The sequence below is a fragment of the Pyrenophora tritici-repentis genome, chromosome 10 (genome assembly GCF_003171515.1).
Source record: "Pyrenophora tritici-repentis strain M4 chromosome 10, whole genome shotgun sequence".
Classification (NCBI taxonomy): Eukaryota; Fungi; Ascomycota; class Dothideomycetes; order Pleosporales; family Pleosporaceae; genus Pyrenophora; species Pyrenophora tritici-repentis.
Window position 1 is genome coordinate 1492393 of NC_089399.1, and position 15839 is coordinate 1508231.

The 15839-nt window shown below is 50.1% G+C and overlaps 7 protein-coding genes across 7 annotated transcripts; 6 read left to right on the forward strand and 1 right to left on the reverse strand.

Moving 5' to 3' along the window:
• Positions 1-48: 48 nt before the first annotated feature.
• On the forward strand, positions 49-1818 carry PtrM4_044020 (uncharacterized protein; the record flags this gene model as incomplete). Its single annotated transcript, XM_001937292.1, has 4 exons — positions 49-422; positions 471-863; positions 914-1036; positions 1086-1818. The coding sequence occupies 4 exons, from the start codon at positions 49-51 to the stop codon at positions 1816-1818; spliced, it is 1623 nt and encodes a 540-aa protein (XP_001937327.1).
• A 552-nt stretch (positions 1819-2370) lies between these two features.
• PtrM4_044030 (uncharacterized protein) lies at positions 2371-2679 on the reverse strand (the record flags this gene model as incomplete). Its single annotated transcript, XM_066104505.1, has 1 exon — positions 2371-2679. One exon carries the CDS (start codon positions 2677-2679, stop codon positions 2371-2373), a length of 309 nt encoding a protein of 102 aa, XP_065959069.1.
• A 1680-nt stretch (positions 2680-4359) lies between these two features.
• On the forward strand, positions 4360-5299 carry PtrM4_044040 (aminoglycoside phosphotransferase; the record flags this gene model as incomplete). The annotated part of the gene is made up of 3 exons (XM_066104506.1): positions 4360-4368; positions 4427-4562; positions 4857-5299. The coding sequence occupies 3 exons, from the start codon at positions 4360-4362 to the stop codon at positions 5297-5299; spliced, it is 588 nt and encodes a 195-aa protein (XP_065959070.1).
• A 36-nt stretch (positions 5300-5335) lies between these two features.
• Positions 5336-5749, forward strand: PtrM4_044050 (Mem-trans domain containing protein; the record flags this gene model as incomplete). The annotated part of the gene is made up of 1 exon (XM_001937290.2): positions 5336-5749. One exon carries the CDS (start codon positions 5336-5338, stop codon positions 5747-5749), a length of 414 nt encoding a protein of 137 aa, XP_001937325.2.
• Positions 5750-7613: 1864 nt separating this feature from the next.
• PtrM4_044060 (uncharacterized protein) lies at positions 7614-8051 on the forward strand (the record flags this gene model as incomplete). Its single annotated transcript, XM_066104507.1, has 1 exon — positions 7614-8051. One exon carries the CDS (start codon positions 7614-7616, stop codon positions 8049-8051), a length of 438 nt encoding a protein of 145 aa, XP_065959071.1.
• Positions 8052-10281: 2230 nt separating this feature from the next.
• Positions 10282-10714, forward strand: PtrM4_044070 (uncharacterized protein; the record flags this gene model as incomplete). Its single annotated transcript, XM_001937289.2, has 2 exons — positions 10282-10488; positions 10538-10714. The coding sequence occupies 2 exons, from the start codon at positions 10282-10284 to the stop codon at positions 10712-10714; spliced, it is 384 nt and encodes a 127-aa protein (XP_001937324.2).
• Positions 10715-12648: 1934 nt separating this feature from the next.
• On the forward strand, positions 12649-14658 carry PtrM4_044080 (DUF390 multi-domain protein; the record flags this gene model as incomplete). Its single annotated transcript, XM_001937288.2, has 1 exon — positions 12649-14658. One exon carries the CDS (start codon positions 12649-12651, stop codon positions 14656-14658), a length of 2010 nt encoding a protein of 669 aa, XP_001937323.2.
• Between the last annotated feature and the right edge of the window lie 1181 nt (positions 14659-15839).

Below are 15839 nucleotides of genomic sequence, written 5' to 3' on the forward strand. Positions count from 1 at the left end.
GCCCCAACCATACCCAATACTACACCGACGAAACCACTCACAGCTATCATGGCGGGCTGCAAAGAGCTTTCCCCTTACAGTCTAGATGCAGAGCTGAATGCTGATAGCTCCAAAGAGAATTGCTTCGTTCTTGACGTTGGTCATGACAAAGATGGTGATTGCGTCAGTTCCGCAGTGCAAGTCGCCGAAGTTGTCGAGGACTTTCGTTTCAACGCGATTGACACGTCATCCCCTATCACCAAGTTATACATTGTCGGCGAGTGGCACCCAGTGTTGTGTAAGGGCAAGGGCCGTGCGACAGAGAAAGACGTGCACGTCGAGTACGAGGACTCGAAGTACTCCAAGTTGGAGAAAGAGCATCGCGCGGCTGGCGAGGCAATTGCGAAGCTCGTCGAACATATGCCTGCTCTCAAGGAACTGACGTAAGTTCAATTTTTCCAATTGTCAATTCTTTCACTAATATGTACAAGTTGGATCTCTGGCTTGCCCTTCATGCCCGTCGTTTGGGAGAAGCTTCCCACTTCACTCACGAAGCTCGTCCTCGACCTTGGTCAGCCTATGAAGGTTCATCACGACGTACAACATGAGAAAGTGATCGAGTACAACTCCTACATCACTGCAAATGAGATGAAGCCCCTGGCTTGCCAAACTCAGCTCAAAGAGCTTCGCTTGTTGCGTATACAAGACTCTATGCAGTCAGTCGTATGGGAGACTATCTTCAGGAACAAGTCTGAGGACAACATGCGCGTTGCGGATCTTCAGATGGCTGCTGCTCCGCTCGTACGCACGAAGCATTGGCACAAGGCTGAGGATGTTGTGGGTTTGACAGTTCCCAAGGGAGACTTCAAAGAGAAGGAATACAAGTAAGCCATTGCGCGTAGAACTCTCTAATAGTCTCATTAACATATTACAGGGGTATTGAAGGCAAGGGTCAGCTGCACTACTCGTTCGGCACCGGCGAATATCTTGATGACTTCTGCATGCGCAAGGCACGTCTTGCTGCAGCCTTAGATGAGTCTATACCGCTACCTCTCTGGTAAGTGACGTCCAGACTTACTTGAAACATGTCTGACTTGTCATGTCAGGTCCCTCAAGCTAGACGGCTTCGTTGTTGACTATCTTCCCTTCGAGCATGAACTCTCCCGCATCGTCTTGCTCACTTGCGGACCCAATTGCATCGACAGTGGCCTTCGCGCACCCAAGACACCGCGCAGCCCCCTCAACAAGTGGAGTAAGATAGTCAATAATGCCGTGTCACACTGCTTGATCCAATGGCCAAACTGGACCGGCGTCTTCGACGACAGAGGCGATCAGCGTGACGCCGAAGGAGACATTGTACCGCAAGAGGTTGGCCTATCAACCCCAGCTCTAGATATGCTATTCTCGCCCGTGCGTCTGACTAAGGAGTCCCTCCAGATAAAGGAGTTGAGGGACGCACTCGACGCTTTCAAGGCACAAGAAGAAGAGTCACCAATGAGTCTTGGTACTTCACTTGGTGTAGGCCCTTCAACCAGCGTGGCGTCAACGCGCGGATCTGACCTTCATGGCTCCGACCTGCCCACCCCCGTCGGCGAACAGGCTGATAGAAGCTCACCTAAGTCGTCTGAGTTCGATACATCTTCACCTTGTGGCGCCAGCCTGATCCTCGTCGACAGCACCACCACGGTGGAGTCGGTTCTTTCCAACGATAGCGGCTTCGACGAGGCGACTCCCGTGGACGTCGACGGTGTTGCTGATGACGTCAGCAAGCATGCCGCTGATGGCTTGAAGCACGAGGTAAGACGATCCATGGAGCAGTTGTCCGGTTCTAGCTTTTAGTGCTTCTTTCTCTTGATTTCTGCAATGAAATCTTCCAGCATGATAGATCGGGGAGGTATTCAAGGGTACGCATCAAGGAGGATGCATGTAGTATAGAGAGACAAAAGTGATATGTTTCCACAATATGTGTGCATTTGCTGTAATGTTTATGGTGTTTGGAGAGACTACAGCCATGCTGTTTTAGGCGTAGGAGTGAGGTTATAGTTGAGGTTTTGGGATACAATGGTGCGGGATGTGGTGTCTTGTGTGGGATATAGCGTGTAGCACTTCAGGGCTGGTGGTTGGCACTATGGTGGGTGTATGGGGGCTCAGGTGGAGGATGTCACAGCAAGGAGATTCAAGGTAAATGTTATGTTCATCTATGTGATTGCTATGATGTCGCCGCATCATTAATCTAAGTAGTGGACTCCTGTAATGCACCAATTTACTTGAATGCCTTTCCTAAAGCACATTATCCTAGCCGTGTCGTTATGGAGTGGTATCTTGCCTTCCTGATGTATTACCAATCAAAATCTACCAAGAGGAGCCGGACTCCTAGTTGCGCAACCCCAATCAAATAATGAGATTGTTCTCAAACTGTTCCCAAACTTCAGTCACCGCCTCCTCTGTAGTCCCCTTTGTAGTATCTATAATGGTGTGGGACAGCTTTGCGTGCGAGTTCTTCTTGGCAAGCTTTCTAATAGCTGGGTCTTCTACGTTTTCGTTCTGTTGCAGAAAAACATTATGCTTGTGCGGCTCATTATGGAGTGCCTCGCCCTTGTTGATGCGGAGACCAGACTTCTCATCGTTCTTGTTTGTCTTAGCGGGGAAGACTCGGGTGCCTGCTCCTTCCGTGTTGCCAGGAGTCATCAGTTTTTTCATCACTGATGGGCGCGATATGACCACTGCGAACATTTCCTTCAATGCCGCTTTACATGCATTCGCTATAGTGGTTGTTTGGATGTGGCTTTGTCTTGTCAGAAATGGTCTGTCGACGAGTATGTTGACGTACGGACTTGGGAAGCGTAGGGCGTCGGGCTTTCTGGTGCAAACTAAGGAGCTTTGAGTTGCAGCTGAAAGTATCTTGGTGATCGCTTGAGTTAGTATCTCGTAGGTACTGATGGACTGGAATTACCTGTTCGTGCCCAGGTGTAGTTGATCTTGTACTGTATACCTACGTTATCAGGGATCTACCACTTGTTATAGTACCTAGGCAGAACAGGTCTCGGCTTGTTTGGGTTAGTGAGAAAAGGCCAGGTGAGTGAAAGAAGGCCTCTAGGTGAGAGACAACGCCAAAGCACATGTGTCGCTCTCACCTCCGATAACAGCCTTGAGATAACGCATTCTATCATCATTGATAATAGTAGAAGCCAAAATAATACGAAAGAAATTAAGGTTCAGTTTGTGGCAATGCTGGCGACATCCCAAGGTCCATTAATCTTTGACAGTGACCAGTTAGTGCTAATCAAGGACAGATTGAGAGTACATGGTGTATTCTATGCTTTGAAATGATGTGCAATAATCTATGGCTGCCTATGCTAACTCGGAGCCCTTAGATAAAGTAGATTTATCGTGATTGGGCAAGTATACCAGTTTGGCATGTGAGCCCATAATCACACCAAAGATTATCATTCTTAGACTCAGGCTCAGACAGACTCCGCAACAATCAATCGATTGACATGATTGATTCCTATATAGGTTAAAGAATTACTTCATTAGGCAGCCTTTAACCTAGATAGGAATCAATCATGCCGATCCGATTGATTGTTGCGGAGTCTGGGCTCAGATTCAAGCGCCCCGGGTAGCCACCCGGAGGAATGAAGCCGCAAATTCCTATACTGAACTTTGTACCCTGGGGTCATACTTGCGCGCTGACATCTAGAGATGCAGAAGGTGCTCGATTGCATTAAGTCGACCGCCTATACCAGATCGGGCTTAGCGTCGTTGGCCCAGCAGAAACGCCCTCACCACCTGCACCCTGCTCAGTTACGCGCCTACACTGCTCGACACAAAATCTGCGCGGATACTGCGTTTGAACCCAGTGCAACTAAACAGGCGATCGTACCCGATATGTTACTTCGTAGTGCTTTGACTATTGCTCGCCAATTTCCCACACATCAGAGGTCGTATACAACTTCAAGCACTCCGCCAATGGATTAGTTCCGCAAACACTTCTTCAGAGATCCTAGTTGTACAAAGATAGCTCAGCCAAGTCCGTCACCGACCTCACCTTCCCAGCAAGATGCGACTGATTCTCACGGAATTCAAACCATCTCCAATTGTCATGCAGAGCGACTTTACAAGTACAGTGCGGCTCGTTGGCTGTGGAATGAGAAAGAGCAGTTTGCTCGCCGATATGTTAAGCTCGACTTCTCGGTGCTTACTCATGTCTCAACTCAGGCCCTTGGAGCTCGCTCTTGTGTGAGCATTACAAAGCTACCTGAAGGGAATTTCAGCAAGGACTTCCTAGTTGCTATGGATGACGGCCGAGAGCTGATCGCCAAGCTCCCAAACCCGAATGCGGGGCGACCATATTTCACAACAGCTAGCGAAGCCGCCACCATGGACTATGTATGTGCTCCTCAACCTCTTGGAAGGTGACAATTGCTGATATGAAGCTACGTTGCAGCTTCGAAACGTCCTAGGTACACCAGTGCCAAAGATATATGGTTACAGCGCTTTAAAAGATAAGCCAGTAGGATCAGAGTACATCCTGATGGAACGCAGTGCAGGAGTCGAACTAGACAAGCTATGGAAGAACATGAGTTAGCCACAACGAAATGAGGTTCTCAAAGCCTTGGTCAATCACGAGATAACCTTGTCTTCTACCAGTTTGCCCATGTACGGGAGCTTGTACTACCTAGAAGACTTGCCTAGTTCTGCCCAAGGCCAGGTTCTTGAATCGAAAATCTCTCCGAATACGAAGAAGAGGTTTGCAATAGGTCCGACGACTGACAGGGCGTTCTTCGATAACGGTCGAGACGCTGTCCAGACGGATCAAGGACCTTGTATGTTTCCAAATTCAATTATCATGTCCGTCAAACGCTAATATAAGATAGGACCTTTAGTCGACACGTATCTTCGTTCATGTGCTGCCCGAGAACTGGCGTGTATCGAAAAATCCTCCACATGTTTTGACCAACGAGGACTGTTCAATAGCCCCAACCAATATCGTCTAACCCAAGAATTGAAAATTAGAGCCGTACATGACTATCTGAAAGTCGCCACTCAGATTCTACCCAAGGATGCTAAGCTTTCCAAGCCGACTCTATGGCATCCGGACCTGCATGGTGGCAACATCTTTGTTGATCCTCTCGAGCCGACGAAGATTGTAATCATCGATTGGCAAGCGGTCAATATTGCTCCACTCTTCCGCCAGGCACGCAACCCTGCACTCCTCGACTTTGATGGGCCGATACCAGAAGGTTTAAAACAAATACCACTACCTGATGGCTTCGATGATATGACCGAGGAGCAACAACGCGAAGCCAAGAACCTTTGAGCTGCGCAATCTTTATACAAGCTCTACGAAGTACACATGACTAGGCAATGTCCCGAGATCGCTCAAGCGCTACGCTTTCAGGATACCTTGCCTGGAAAAATCACTGCACTAGCCGACTTGGTCTTCAGCGGCGGAGAGCCGGCCCTCCAAGGATTGCTCATGCTACTCCAGGACCATTGGGACACTATCGTCGATCCATCCATCTCATGCCCCTTGTCTTTCACTCCCGAGGATAAAGCTGAGCATCAAGATCTTGAACAACATTGGAACCAGGGTGTTGCGCTGATGAACGATGTTTTGCGCGAGATTGAGGAACATCAAGGATGGGACGGCTGGGTGAGTCACCAAAACTACGACGTCATGAAGGAGCGACTGTCGCGATGCCGCGAGGAGTTTCTGGACTGTATGGCAAAGACGGCGGAGGAGAGAAGTCAGTGGGCTCGTGTTTGACCATTCCAGGACAAGTGAATGTGCCCGTAGGTGTGGCGGCATAGGGGATCGGATCATGTTTTGCGTCATCTAACTTCGAACTCCACTAGTCGACTAGTCGACTAGTACAAGGCATTCTCGTGAGAGATCAGCCATGAAGGTAGTCAGCAGTACTTGCTTCTCCACTAATTTCGAAGCAGCAAGTACAAAGCCGTAATATAATTGCTTTTTTCTTCTTGTATAGGAGCATGTGAATTTTGCAGGCTCCTGGAACGAGAATGACATACGTACAAGGCTCCACGCGTTCAACAAGTCGACAACGCGACTTCACCGGCTCACGATCGCAAAAGATCGACTCAAATGCCTGCATCACACACCGGGAAAGACCTTGCATATATAGAACTACTGAGATAGATATGCACTAGCACACTTCTTACCTCCAGCCATTAATACACGCTCGTAACGGAGCCCGCATTCCCACATACTTTTCATTGCGACTAAAAGAATCAAGCTTCTCGGCTCATATTCATGGAAAGCCTTTCTTAGCGGCCCCAAATATGGCGTTCCAGGTTTCAGACAATGGGTTCGCGTAATGGAAGTGGGCGAAGTCGATCCCGATTTTATTGATTCGCAAGAATCTGGACATTCAAGTAGGATATGAATCACTGTACCAACGGCGTTCAACTTAACGCGCATCCTCATTGCCTTCACTTTCCGGAAGAAGGCGTCCTGGTATTGGGTTTCAGGGTCTCAGGGTACCTGAGCGAGTACCTAGGTATGCGGGTGGGTTATGTTACCACATGGGGATCCCATTGTGGGGACCCGGAGTTTGGAAAGCTCCATATCATGGGTGTAGCGCTGCTTTCATTTCACGAATCCTTTCGTTTGCTTCCGTATGGAGACTAAATTAGAAGAGGGGGGAGGCGGTCAGTCTCGGATAGCAAGTCGTATCGTCGCTGTGATCGTTCAGTCGTGCGTGATAATAGTGACTGCCTGGGTACATAGGTAGTTATCTACCGCAGAAGGGCTGTGAGTGCTTGCTGCATTCAACAGTGGTACTGGAAAACAGGATCCCCGCCATTTCCGACCCAGAAAACAGAAGGATACGTAGTGTTATCGCCCCGTACACAACCAAAGATATCGCTGACAAAAGCATACTTGCTAAGTCTGCACTGCTTTGGTGAAAATGATACCGCAGTTGGAGCACCCTTCGATGTGGGTGCAATGAACATCCTAACTGAGCGATTGTCGAACGCGAAAACTTTTGTCGTTCGCCTGGGTTTCTTATTCTTGCCACTAACGGATAATGGTGATTGAGAATGACTGGTATAAGCTCATTGGCGGCAGAGACACAGAAAGCCAGGATAGGTTACTACACGTTCCCTGGCCGTCAAAAGACTTTGGACTGACCTGATCTATTAATGACCCTTTTGGCGCAGACCCTCGTTTCTGTTGGAAGACATCCGGGTATTTGATCGTAATACCGAACAGCTTCAACGTACACCTCTGATTCTCTGGGAAGATCTTCGGCCGGTCAATCACCTGATGGTCGCGCGGCTCATTTTTCGGTTGTGGGAGGTACAGGAGATAGATTCATTGGCGTGCGCGCTAAGATTTTCTATCGCCTTTACAGTACTACGGTACCAATCCTTGGCGTAATAAGCTAAAGAACTATCGATTATATGATTTTGACGAGAGCTTTACAGAGCTTATTCGACCCTGGTCCGCTCTTCTTCGCAGCAAGCTAAGAATGCATAAGAACGCTTCAATCCCCCATCTTGACATAGCCAAAGGCTCAATCAGCAACTCACATCCACTTCTTACTTCTGAACCACTCTCCGGAATTTTCGGTTTACAAACACCAGTCTCGTTCCAATCATCCAACATGAAGTTCGGCATCATCGCCATTGCTCTCACTACTGCTATTGTAGCAGGGAGTGCTATCCCCAGTTCTCACTCCATCACTGGTTTCCCCACCTGCAATGACTTGGACGGGGAGCCGAAAAAGCTCTGCACATATCTCTGCAATACGGCTTGCGATGCTATCAGTGACGGAGACAAGGAAAAGATTTGCATGCTGGCCTGTGCAGCTGCCGCTTCCAGTCATCGTCCAATCGATGCAGGGGTCGGGGCTAAACTCAGCTCAAGGTCTCGTCCCCACAAAGGCCACAGAGGATGCGACGATATCCCGATATATGAGAAGAGAAAGATCTGCAAATTACTTCTAGCCCTCGACTTGGCCTGTGCGAAAAATTGCGAATCTAAGGGAGGAAAGGCCGCAAAGGATTGCAGAAAAGATTGCGGAAAACCCTACAAGTCTTAATACATTGAGGCTGCGTTTAGGGCTGAACTCACCTCTAGGTCTTCTCCTACTAAGCCTACTACTTATAATAATACGCTCCCTAAGGATAGAACGCTCTACAAATTTCTGTATAATAAGACTTATAATGCTCTTAAAGGAGAGGCCTAAAAGAGTTGCAGAGTGGGTTGCGGAAAATCCTACAAGTCTCGATCCGTCGAGGCTGGGGTTGGGGCTAAACTCACCTCTAGGTCTCCTCCTACTAAGCCTACTACTTATAATAATACGTTCCCTAAGGATAGAACGCTCTACAAAATTTTCTGTAATAAGACTTACGATCTTCTCGAAGGAGAGGCCCAAAGGAGTTGCAGGATGGGTTGCGGAAAACCCTATAAGGGTGGAAAATACAAAGATGGAAAAGACCATAAGTCTGGCCCCATGGATCCCAGGATCGAGATCAATTTACATCGACACCATTAGCGATCGAAGAGAACCTCTAGCCGGCGAACCTACTCGCTAAAAATGCATAGTCCCACGAACAGGACGGAACTATCGGTGATGCTTTACAAGATTGTAGTCTTCAGTGGCCTTTCTGGCGCTTTTCGTTCAGGGCCACATATGTACGGATGGGATTTGACGAACTAGGGGACTGTGGGGACATATGATGCGAGAGTTGGAGGCGAGGAAATGGCGAGACTTTCACTGGGTACCTGATGGAACTTTCATGCGAAGGACACAACGTACGCTTTGTGTGGGTATCATAGTAGATAGCTGAGGCAAATCTACGACTTGACAAAACAATTGCCGCTGTAAACATTGAGTGACGGATGAAATAGGTAGAGATGTGATATTGTGATATCTTCAGATTCAAATTCGGTGTATCGCAAGACCGGGGTGATGTTCCAGCCTCCTACTTATGCAGTACAGGAATTTGGTTAGTTGGGAGTTAAGATCGTGAGGAGTAATCCAGCTTGTGGGAACCCGAATACGCTAACTTAATACGGCATCGCGCATTAGCGTGCCTAGCGTACCCGGGTAGTGTCGATTGAGTCCAACTGTCAGATATTCACTCTCATCTGGAATACTGATGAAATAGATAATAATGGTGATGATGATTGATTGTGTCTTGGTTCTGTCTACGGTTGTGGGCACACCTAGGGGGTGCCAAGCCTTCCTGTGATCCGATTGGCTCTCACAGATGCCAGGTCGCGCTAGTCTAACCCAGCGTCTGTACGCTCTCATCTTCAACAGTGCTATTATCTGACACCAACCTTACGTCTACAGAGTAATTTGGAATGATACCTGCGACGCATGTTTACTCGTAGCTTTCTACAAATGTGGATTATCAGTTAATGTTGCAGGCTTTGGTAAGTTCCCATTCAGATACAGTCCGTGGCACAGCCGATCCTTCTACTTGAAGCGATTACATCAACACAGTCCCTTTAGGGACAATAGCCTGCATGCTAATTTTGAGACTAGTTCAGCCTAGGATAGACCCAGTAGCAATAGTACCTGAAGAGCCAGCGGAAATCATGTACTTTCTCCCCAGGCTCCATTCGGAACCGGCTCACACAATCCCGTGACATGGAAAACCTACTACATCCGTGTTTAAATCTCACCTCTCAATTGCCAATAACTGTTCACCGCCGATTTCACAGAGTAAGCAGTCACAATCGCACCGGAAGTACGAAAGATAGCGCATATCAAGCCAGTATTCAACCTCGGAGATGTGGAGGGAGTTCTTGATCGACCGACGTACTACCTTCCTCAATTTTTGCGCACATGATTTCAATCGTGTCAGCACTAGAATTCTTCAAACATGACAAGTCCCTTCGGTTGACCCGGCTAACCCGGCTAACTTTCTATTTTACTTGATCCGATGGTGTAATCAGTGCAACAGTCGACGGAGCCGACACTGTATGGCGTCTTCAGAGAACTAGGTGGCCCGTGTCAGATGACTAGCTACGATTCCATCTTGTGTGGCTAAATGCGGTAGTGCTGCAAGTGTTGCAAGTGTTGATATGTAACCAATGTGGATCAGCGTGCATGCTTATTTTGAGATCCGTTCGGGCCGGAATAGACCCAGTAGGTAGTAGTACCGGCTGGATTTAGACTGATACGACACGGCTGCGTACCCTGCAGCCCGAATAACAGACAGGTATGCGACGAAACGTTCCTCCGACTAGCTCTTATTTAAGCTCTGCCCAAGTGCATATGTACTCTACCATCAAAGCATTCACACAACGACTCAAACATGAAGACCACTACTTTCTCCTCTCTATCTTCAGTGTTGCTTATTCTCTCTGGAGCCGCTCAAGTCAACGCACAGGATACACCACGAAACATACCGGCATTTCAACACCCTATGATCATTCATAGAGGCTGCTGCACTAAGTCTCATGTTTGGTCCTCCATCCAGGACACCATCACCAAGAATGAGATCTGGGGATGGATGGTCTGTGTAGGTATCTTATCATCTCAACTTATTATCTTCACTAACTCTATTTCAGTGTACCGACATCTTCGACAAGGACCCTGAAGGTTTCCGGGGCTGTAGACACGACACTTTCTTTGTTGGGAGAATGGACTTGAGCACTTGGATTGTGGCCCCAAATTCACCCTACGCCAAATGTCCGGACACAACGTTGGGAGCTACTAGATTCATAGTAGATAAACCACCGACATAAGTCGAACATTGACCTGGGAAACGCAGGGACACGCCATGGATGGGTGATATACGGGCTATAGTTTGCGCTATTTTAATCATATGATGGCATTTATCTCTAAATCATATTCAAGCCCAAGACCAAAGAGTGCATGGAGTGTACTTTGCTGGAGAGTCCTTGGTCTAACCACGGCATGTCATTAATGCAGGGCTACCAACCACGACAGACGGTATCGATGCAGCTTAGTCGTTCATCAGTTTGCAAAAGGAAACACGCTAGTCTAGTTGATTAGTGTACGGTATTTCTATGGACCTTGTGCATAGGCGAGACTAGGTACATGTGAGATATGCAGGCTCAGGTGCTGGTTGCTATGGACTAAGTGATGGCGATAGAGTTGTTATCAAACGCGAGCCGTGGTAGAGTTTGTGTAGTAGCTTATTTGCGGCGCAGATGCTGTGACGTTTCGTGCCGTAGTGGGCGCGGGCCGCGCCTTGGTCGAATCCGGGGCGAAGCAGCGGCATGGGGCGCTGATTGGCAGGCGCATTCGGAGGGGAAGGTGCGATGAGGTAACGGCGACGAGGATGATTTGGTAGTGCGGTAGGAGAAAATGTACCAAATCAAAGTCCAACTGCCGGTACATGGCTTCTGGGTAACTGGACTTGTTCTCCTCTGATGCCCTGCCTTGTTCGAATCGTCATGACGGCGCTTCTCTTCCGCTTTCCGGATCGCGCTGCTACCTTGGCCCCCATGCCTGGCTTAGCAAAACAAGCACGATGAGCTGGCATGTCCATGGATCGTAGCCGTCACCAGCTCGACGTCCGCAAGCCTTGCCTCATAGCACTCGCTTGCATGCAGCTCTCTGCACGTCGGTCAGGACGGCTCCACACCAGCAAAAAGTAACGTTTGTTGCATTTGCTTGCCGGGTCACGGCGTCCGGTTCGCGCCCAAGGAGCAGCAGTACCAAACATCCGCCATTGCTCGGCCGCCCAACTTTCAATGCATATCCAAGCTATTCCCATTGTCTCGACAGTCACTCTTTTGATCCAATCGCCTTCTGCAGGCGCCGCGCTTCCGCGCGCTGCGGCTGAACAAGTGCTTTCCGTCCGGTGACGTTTACTTTGGCCGTGACAGCAAAAGGCGAGGCATTGGACGACAACTAGCACGACGATAACAACGCAGCGCATACGTGCTCACGACTCGCGCATGCCCATACGCACATTGGCCATCTCGTCCAAGTGTCGGTGAGAGGTGTAAGTCGACTTGATCCCAGCCACCTCCCAGCCCTTGACCTCCCCAACCACCTCAACGCCATGCGAACTGCCTGGGCGCACAGCAGCAATGGTTCCTCTGCTAGCCCTCCCGTTGTCTCTGTATCTAATACTATCCTCGAAAGCCAGTTCCCGTGCATTCCGACATAAGCACGCGTCACGCGCTGCTTAGTCTATCCCAAGAAATCCAGCCGCTGGGTAACTCGTCCAACGCGGCGGGTGCCCCTTGACGGCGCAAGGGCGATTGAGCCCTGAGTGCAAGTCCCTGACTTCACGTTGACGTCCAGCGGCCCGTCCGAGTTGGCAAATATATTACCCTTCTCCGCCCCAACTTCACGAGACCACGACCACGACGCCCCAGCGCTGTTCCCTGAATATCGCACCTCCCTCCAGCTACGCCAGGAGCAAGCAGAAGCCTTCTACCGCACACAACACAACCACTCGAGAGCATCGAGTTCGACTGGTAGTGGAGTAAACAGCCTCCGCCGGACCCCAAACTTCGAGCGCGCTAGATCTGTCGAGCCGAACCAACAACAGCAGCGTGTCCGTTTCGAAACACCTCCCTTTGAGCCTCACCCTGCCCTTCGTATCAGCCGACGCACTGCTTCGGCCATACGCTTCGTGCTCGAAGAGGGCTTGCGACTTCCGCATCCATTTACTCCGGATTTGGTCGAAGAAAACGCCCGCATGTCCGATCTCACGAGCGGCCGCGCTGCCAATGGCGGTGCGCGCACGACTGGCGGTCCTATTCCCGTGACTCAGGTTGATCGCTCCAATATACGTACACCAACGCAGATTATGAATGCCAGACGGCAACGTGCTGAGGTCGAGGAACAGAGAAAGGCTGCCGAGGAAGAGCGGAGGAGAACGAGTGCAGAAAGAAGAGCACAAGCTGTTTCTGGTGTAGCTGGAGCACCAACAATCGAGCCTGGAACCCAGAGACAGCCCCAACCTGGGCCTCAAAGGGCTGGCGACCAATACGTACAATATCCGGCATCATCTGGTGGAGTGCCACGCCAACCAGAAAGACCGATACCATCCGAAGCCCAAGAGACCCCGACTGGTGCCTCGCAGTCAAGGCCTAGGGCTGCCTCTCAAGCACAGCAGCAACCTCGACCTGCACAGGCAAATCTAGCAGTGCCCACCACGGAACAAAGCAGAAGGCCAGCTGGCTCAGGGCATGCAAGAAGGCCTTCTGGAGCTACGGCCTCAGCACCAGCAGGCCCTTCATCTGCTCCACCACCACCACGTCTCACGCCTGGGCCAGGCTCCGGCTCAGCCACTGGCCCACCCCGGGAGTCAACCACTTCAAACTTTCCGCATGCTTTCGAGCGTTGGGAAACTCTGTCCTCTCATTGGGAAGGACTCACCTCCTACTGGATACGGCGGCTCGAGCAAAACACCGATGAAGTTCGCAGAGAACCATTGGCTCAGCAAATGTCACGCCAGATCACTGATTTGTCGGCAGCTGGCGCCAACCTTTTCCATGCTGTCGTTGAATTACAGCGATTGCGTGCGTCGTCCGAGCGCAAGTTCCAGAGATGGTTCTACGAGCATCGCCAGGACCAGGAAAGGGCACAGGAGCGCGAGGCTGAACTCCGCGAACAAATCAACACTGAACATGAGGCGCGTCTTGAGGCTGAGGCAAACATGGAGCGCATGGCCACAGAGAAGAAGAACGCCGAACGAGCGGTGACAGAGATGAAGCGTGAATTGCAAATCTCCAAGGAGGAAGCGCGTCGAGCTTGGGAAGAGTTAGGTAGACGGGAGCAAGAAGAGCGTGATCGCACATTCTCCTTGAGGGAAGGGCACCCCACCTTGGTCGGCGGAGTGCAAGTGGTTCCTATGGGACAGAACATGGGTCTTTCAGGAAGGGGGCATGGAGAAGACACCTACGCTGGTGCTCAAAGCAGTACTGGCTCAGGTATTGAGCAACACTACTCGTACGAAGAAGGGCAATCTCCGACTGGTACAGACCCCTTCACTGAGAGCACCCGACATGCTCGCCGAGACCCTGAGGCTCCTGCACACGTAGCCCAAGGGGCTTACGTTCCCTCGGGTGCTGCTTCAAATTCATCATCTCGGCCTGGTGGTTCTAGTTCGGCTACAGAACAATCACTTGTTCCGCCTCCTCTACAGTACCCCTACTACGGATCGCAGGCACAGCCAGCTACGACGCAACCAGCCATGTCGCAGCCAGAGGCCTTTTATCAGCAGCCTGGTTCGTACTTGCATAACGAGCCTGAATCCAATGTTCCTGAAGATGAGCAGTCATACGTGACGTCTCAAGGAGATGAATCCGAGGCCGATATCGAGTACGCTCTCGACGAGAGGGGCAACTTTATCCGCGATGACGCTGGGCGCAGGATCCCTTTCCGGTCACTGCAATCGCCAATGTCGGACGAGTATGACGTAGAAGAGGCCCGGCAGCGCGAACTCGAACATCTACAGCACTACGGCACGACCGCCACATCACAGGGTGGTTATGCAACCAGTTCAAGCGCAGGGCCTTCACATCCTCAGGGCTACGTTACCGCCGGTGGTACACCAGACTACAGCGGCGACGGATACGGCGACGAGTGGGTAGGCATGCGACACCACCATCCCACCAGATTGAGCGATGTCCCCGAAGAAGACGAGAGAAGCCGGACCTCACCCAGCAGAGCAAGTCAGGCCAGTCGAGGACGTTTGTATTAAAGATGAAGAGAGACTGGGACGCCGCGGTCTCCACATCCTCCACTTCCCACAGGATCGTCGGAAGAGATCGCCGTTAGCCGCCCCGCATAGCCTGTTCATGTTGTCATTTGTATGTGCGCGTCACGCGAGAGAGCTTTCCTTCAAATGTGCAAATCCGTCTCAATCCCAGTAGTCATGTTCTCTTTCTTCTCCTCGTCGTCATCATCGTCGATTGTGGCGCCATCAAAGAAAAGGAAGAACAAACATTGCATAATCAGCGTAATAATCGGCATTTTGAAACATGGATTTTTATATATACCCGCGATGCTGTTGTCGTAATCGTCGTAAACGATGGGATCGAATGTTACCCCTCTACTACCTCCTCCACTAGTGCGAAACGAAAAGAAACGAGCAAGGGCATGTTGTTGTGTTGCGCTTATACCCCTCCTGCTGCTTTGTAACAGGGACAAGCATGTTGCTGTGTTTTTCCTCGCGCTGTATCTGGGGCTGTAGAGAAGGATGGAAGGGTAGGGTAGGGTGGTGTTTGTTGTACTATAGTTGTTGTGTTTGTTTCCTTTCCTATTCTCTTCTTTTCTTTTTTCGAGGTTCTTCTGTCAACATGGTGTTTATCGGGCATTCGCATCGGCATGGGCATGATTGTGTACGTGCATGTGTGGCCTGTGAGCTGGGAGACAGACGGACAGTGTTCTTGTTGTCTCCGCCGCAGATGAATGAGGGTGGTAATGAGGGTGGTAACGAGGGTGGTAATGAGGTTGGGTTGTAGGAGAAAGCAAGGCTGAGTTGAGCTAATGCAATAGCTTCTTTTGAATAGGACTGCCTGCTATTCAATGGGTTGAGTTATGTGACTATCGCGTATGGGGACCGCCTTCTTATGCTTATAGGGTACAACGAAGATGTTAATGTCCCTCACGGCAACCTCAAGGCGTCACGGGTAATAAGCAGTCATGGTTATCATCATGTGTAGTACAGAATTTTGTGAACTTAGTGTGATTGGCTATCTAGTACCTATGCAAGCTACATGCAAGCTACCAAGCCACTGTGAAGGAAATGTCGTACCATGTCATGAGTCCAAGTGCAAATCAAACGCCGGATAGATGCAGACGTTAGACACTCGCCGTATGAAGCAGGCTACTTAACACTTTTGGGAGACGGGGAAAACTGCGGCAGACCAAAGTAGCTTA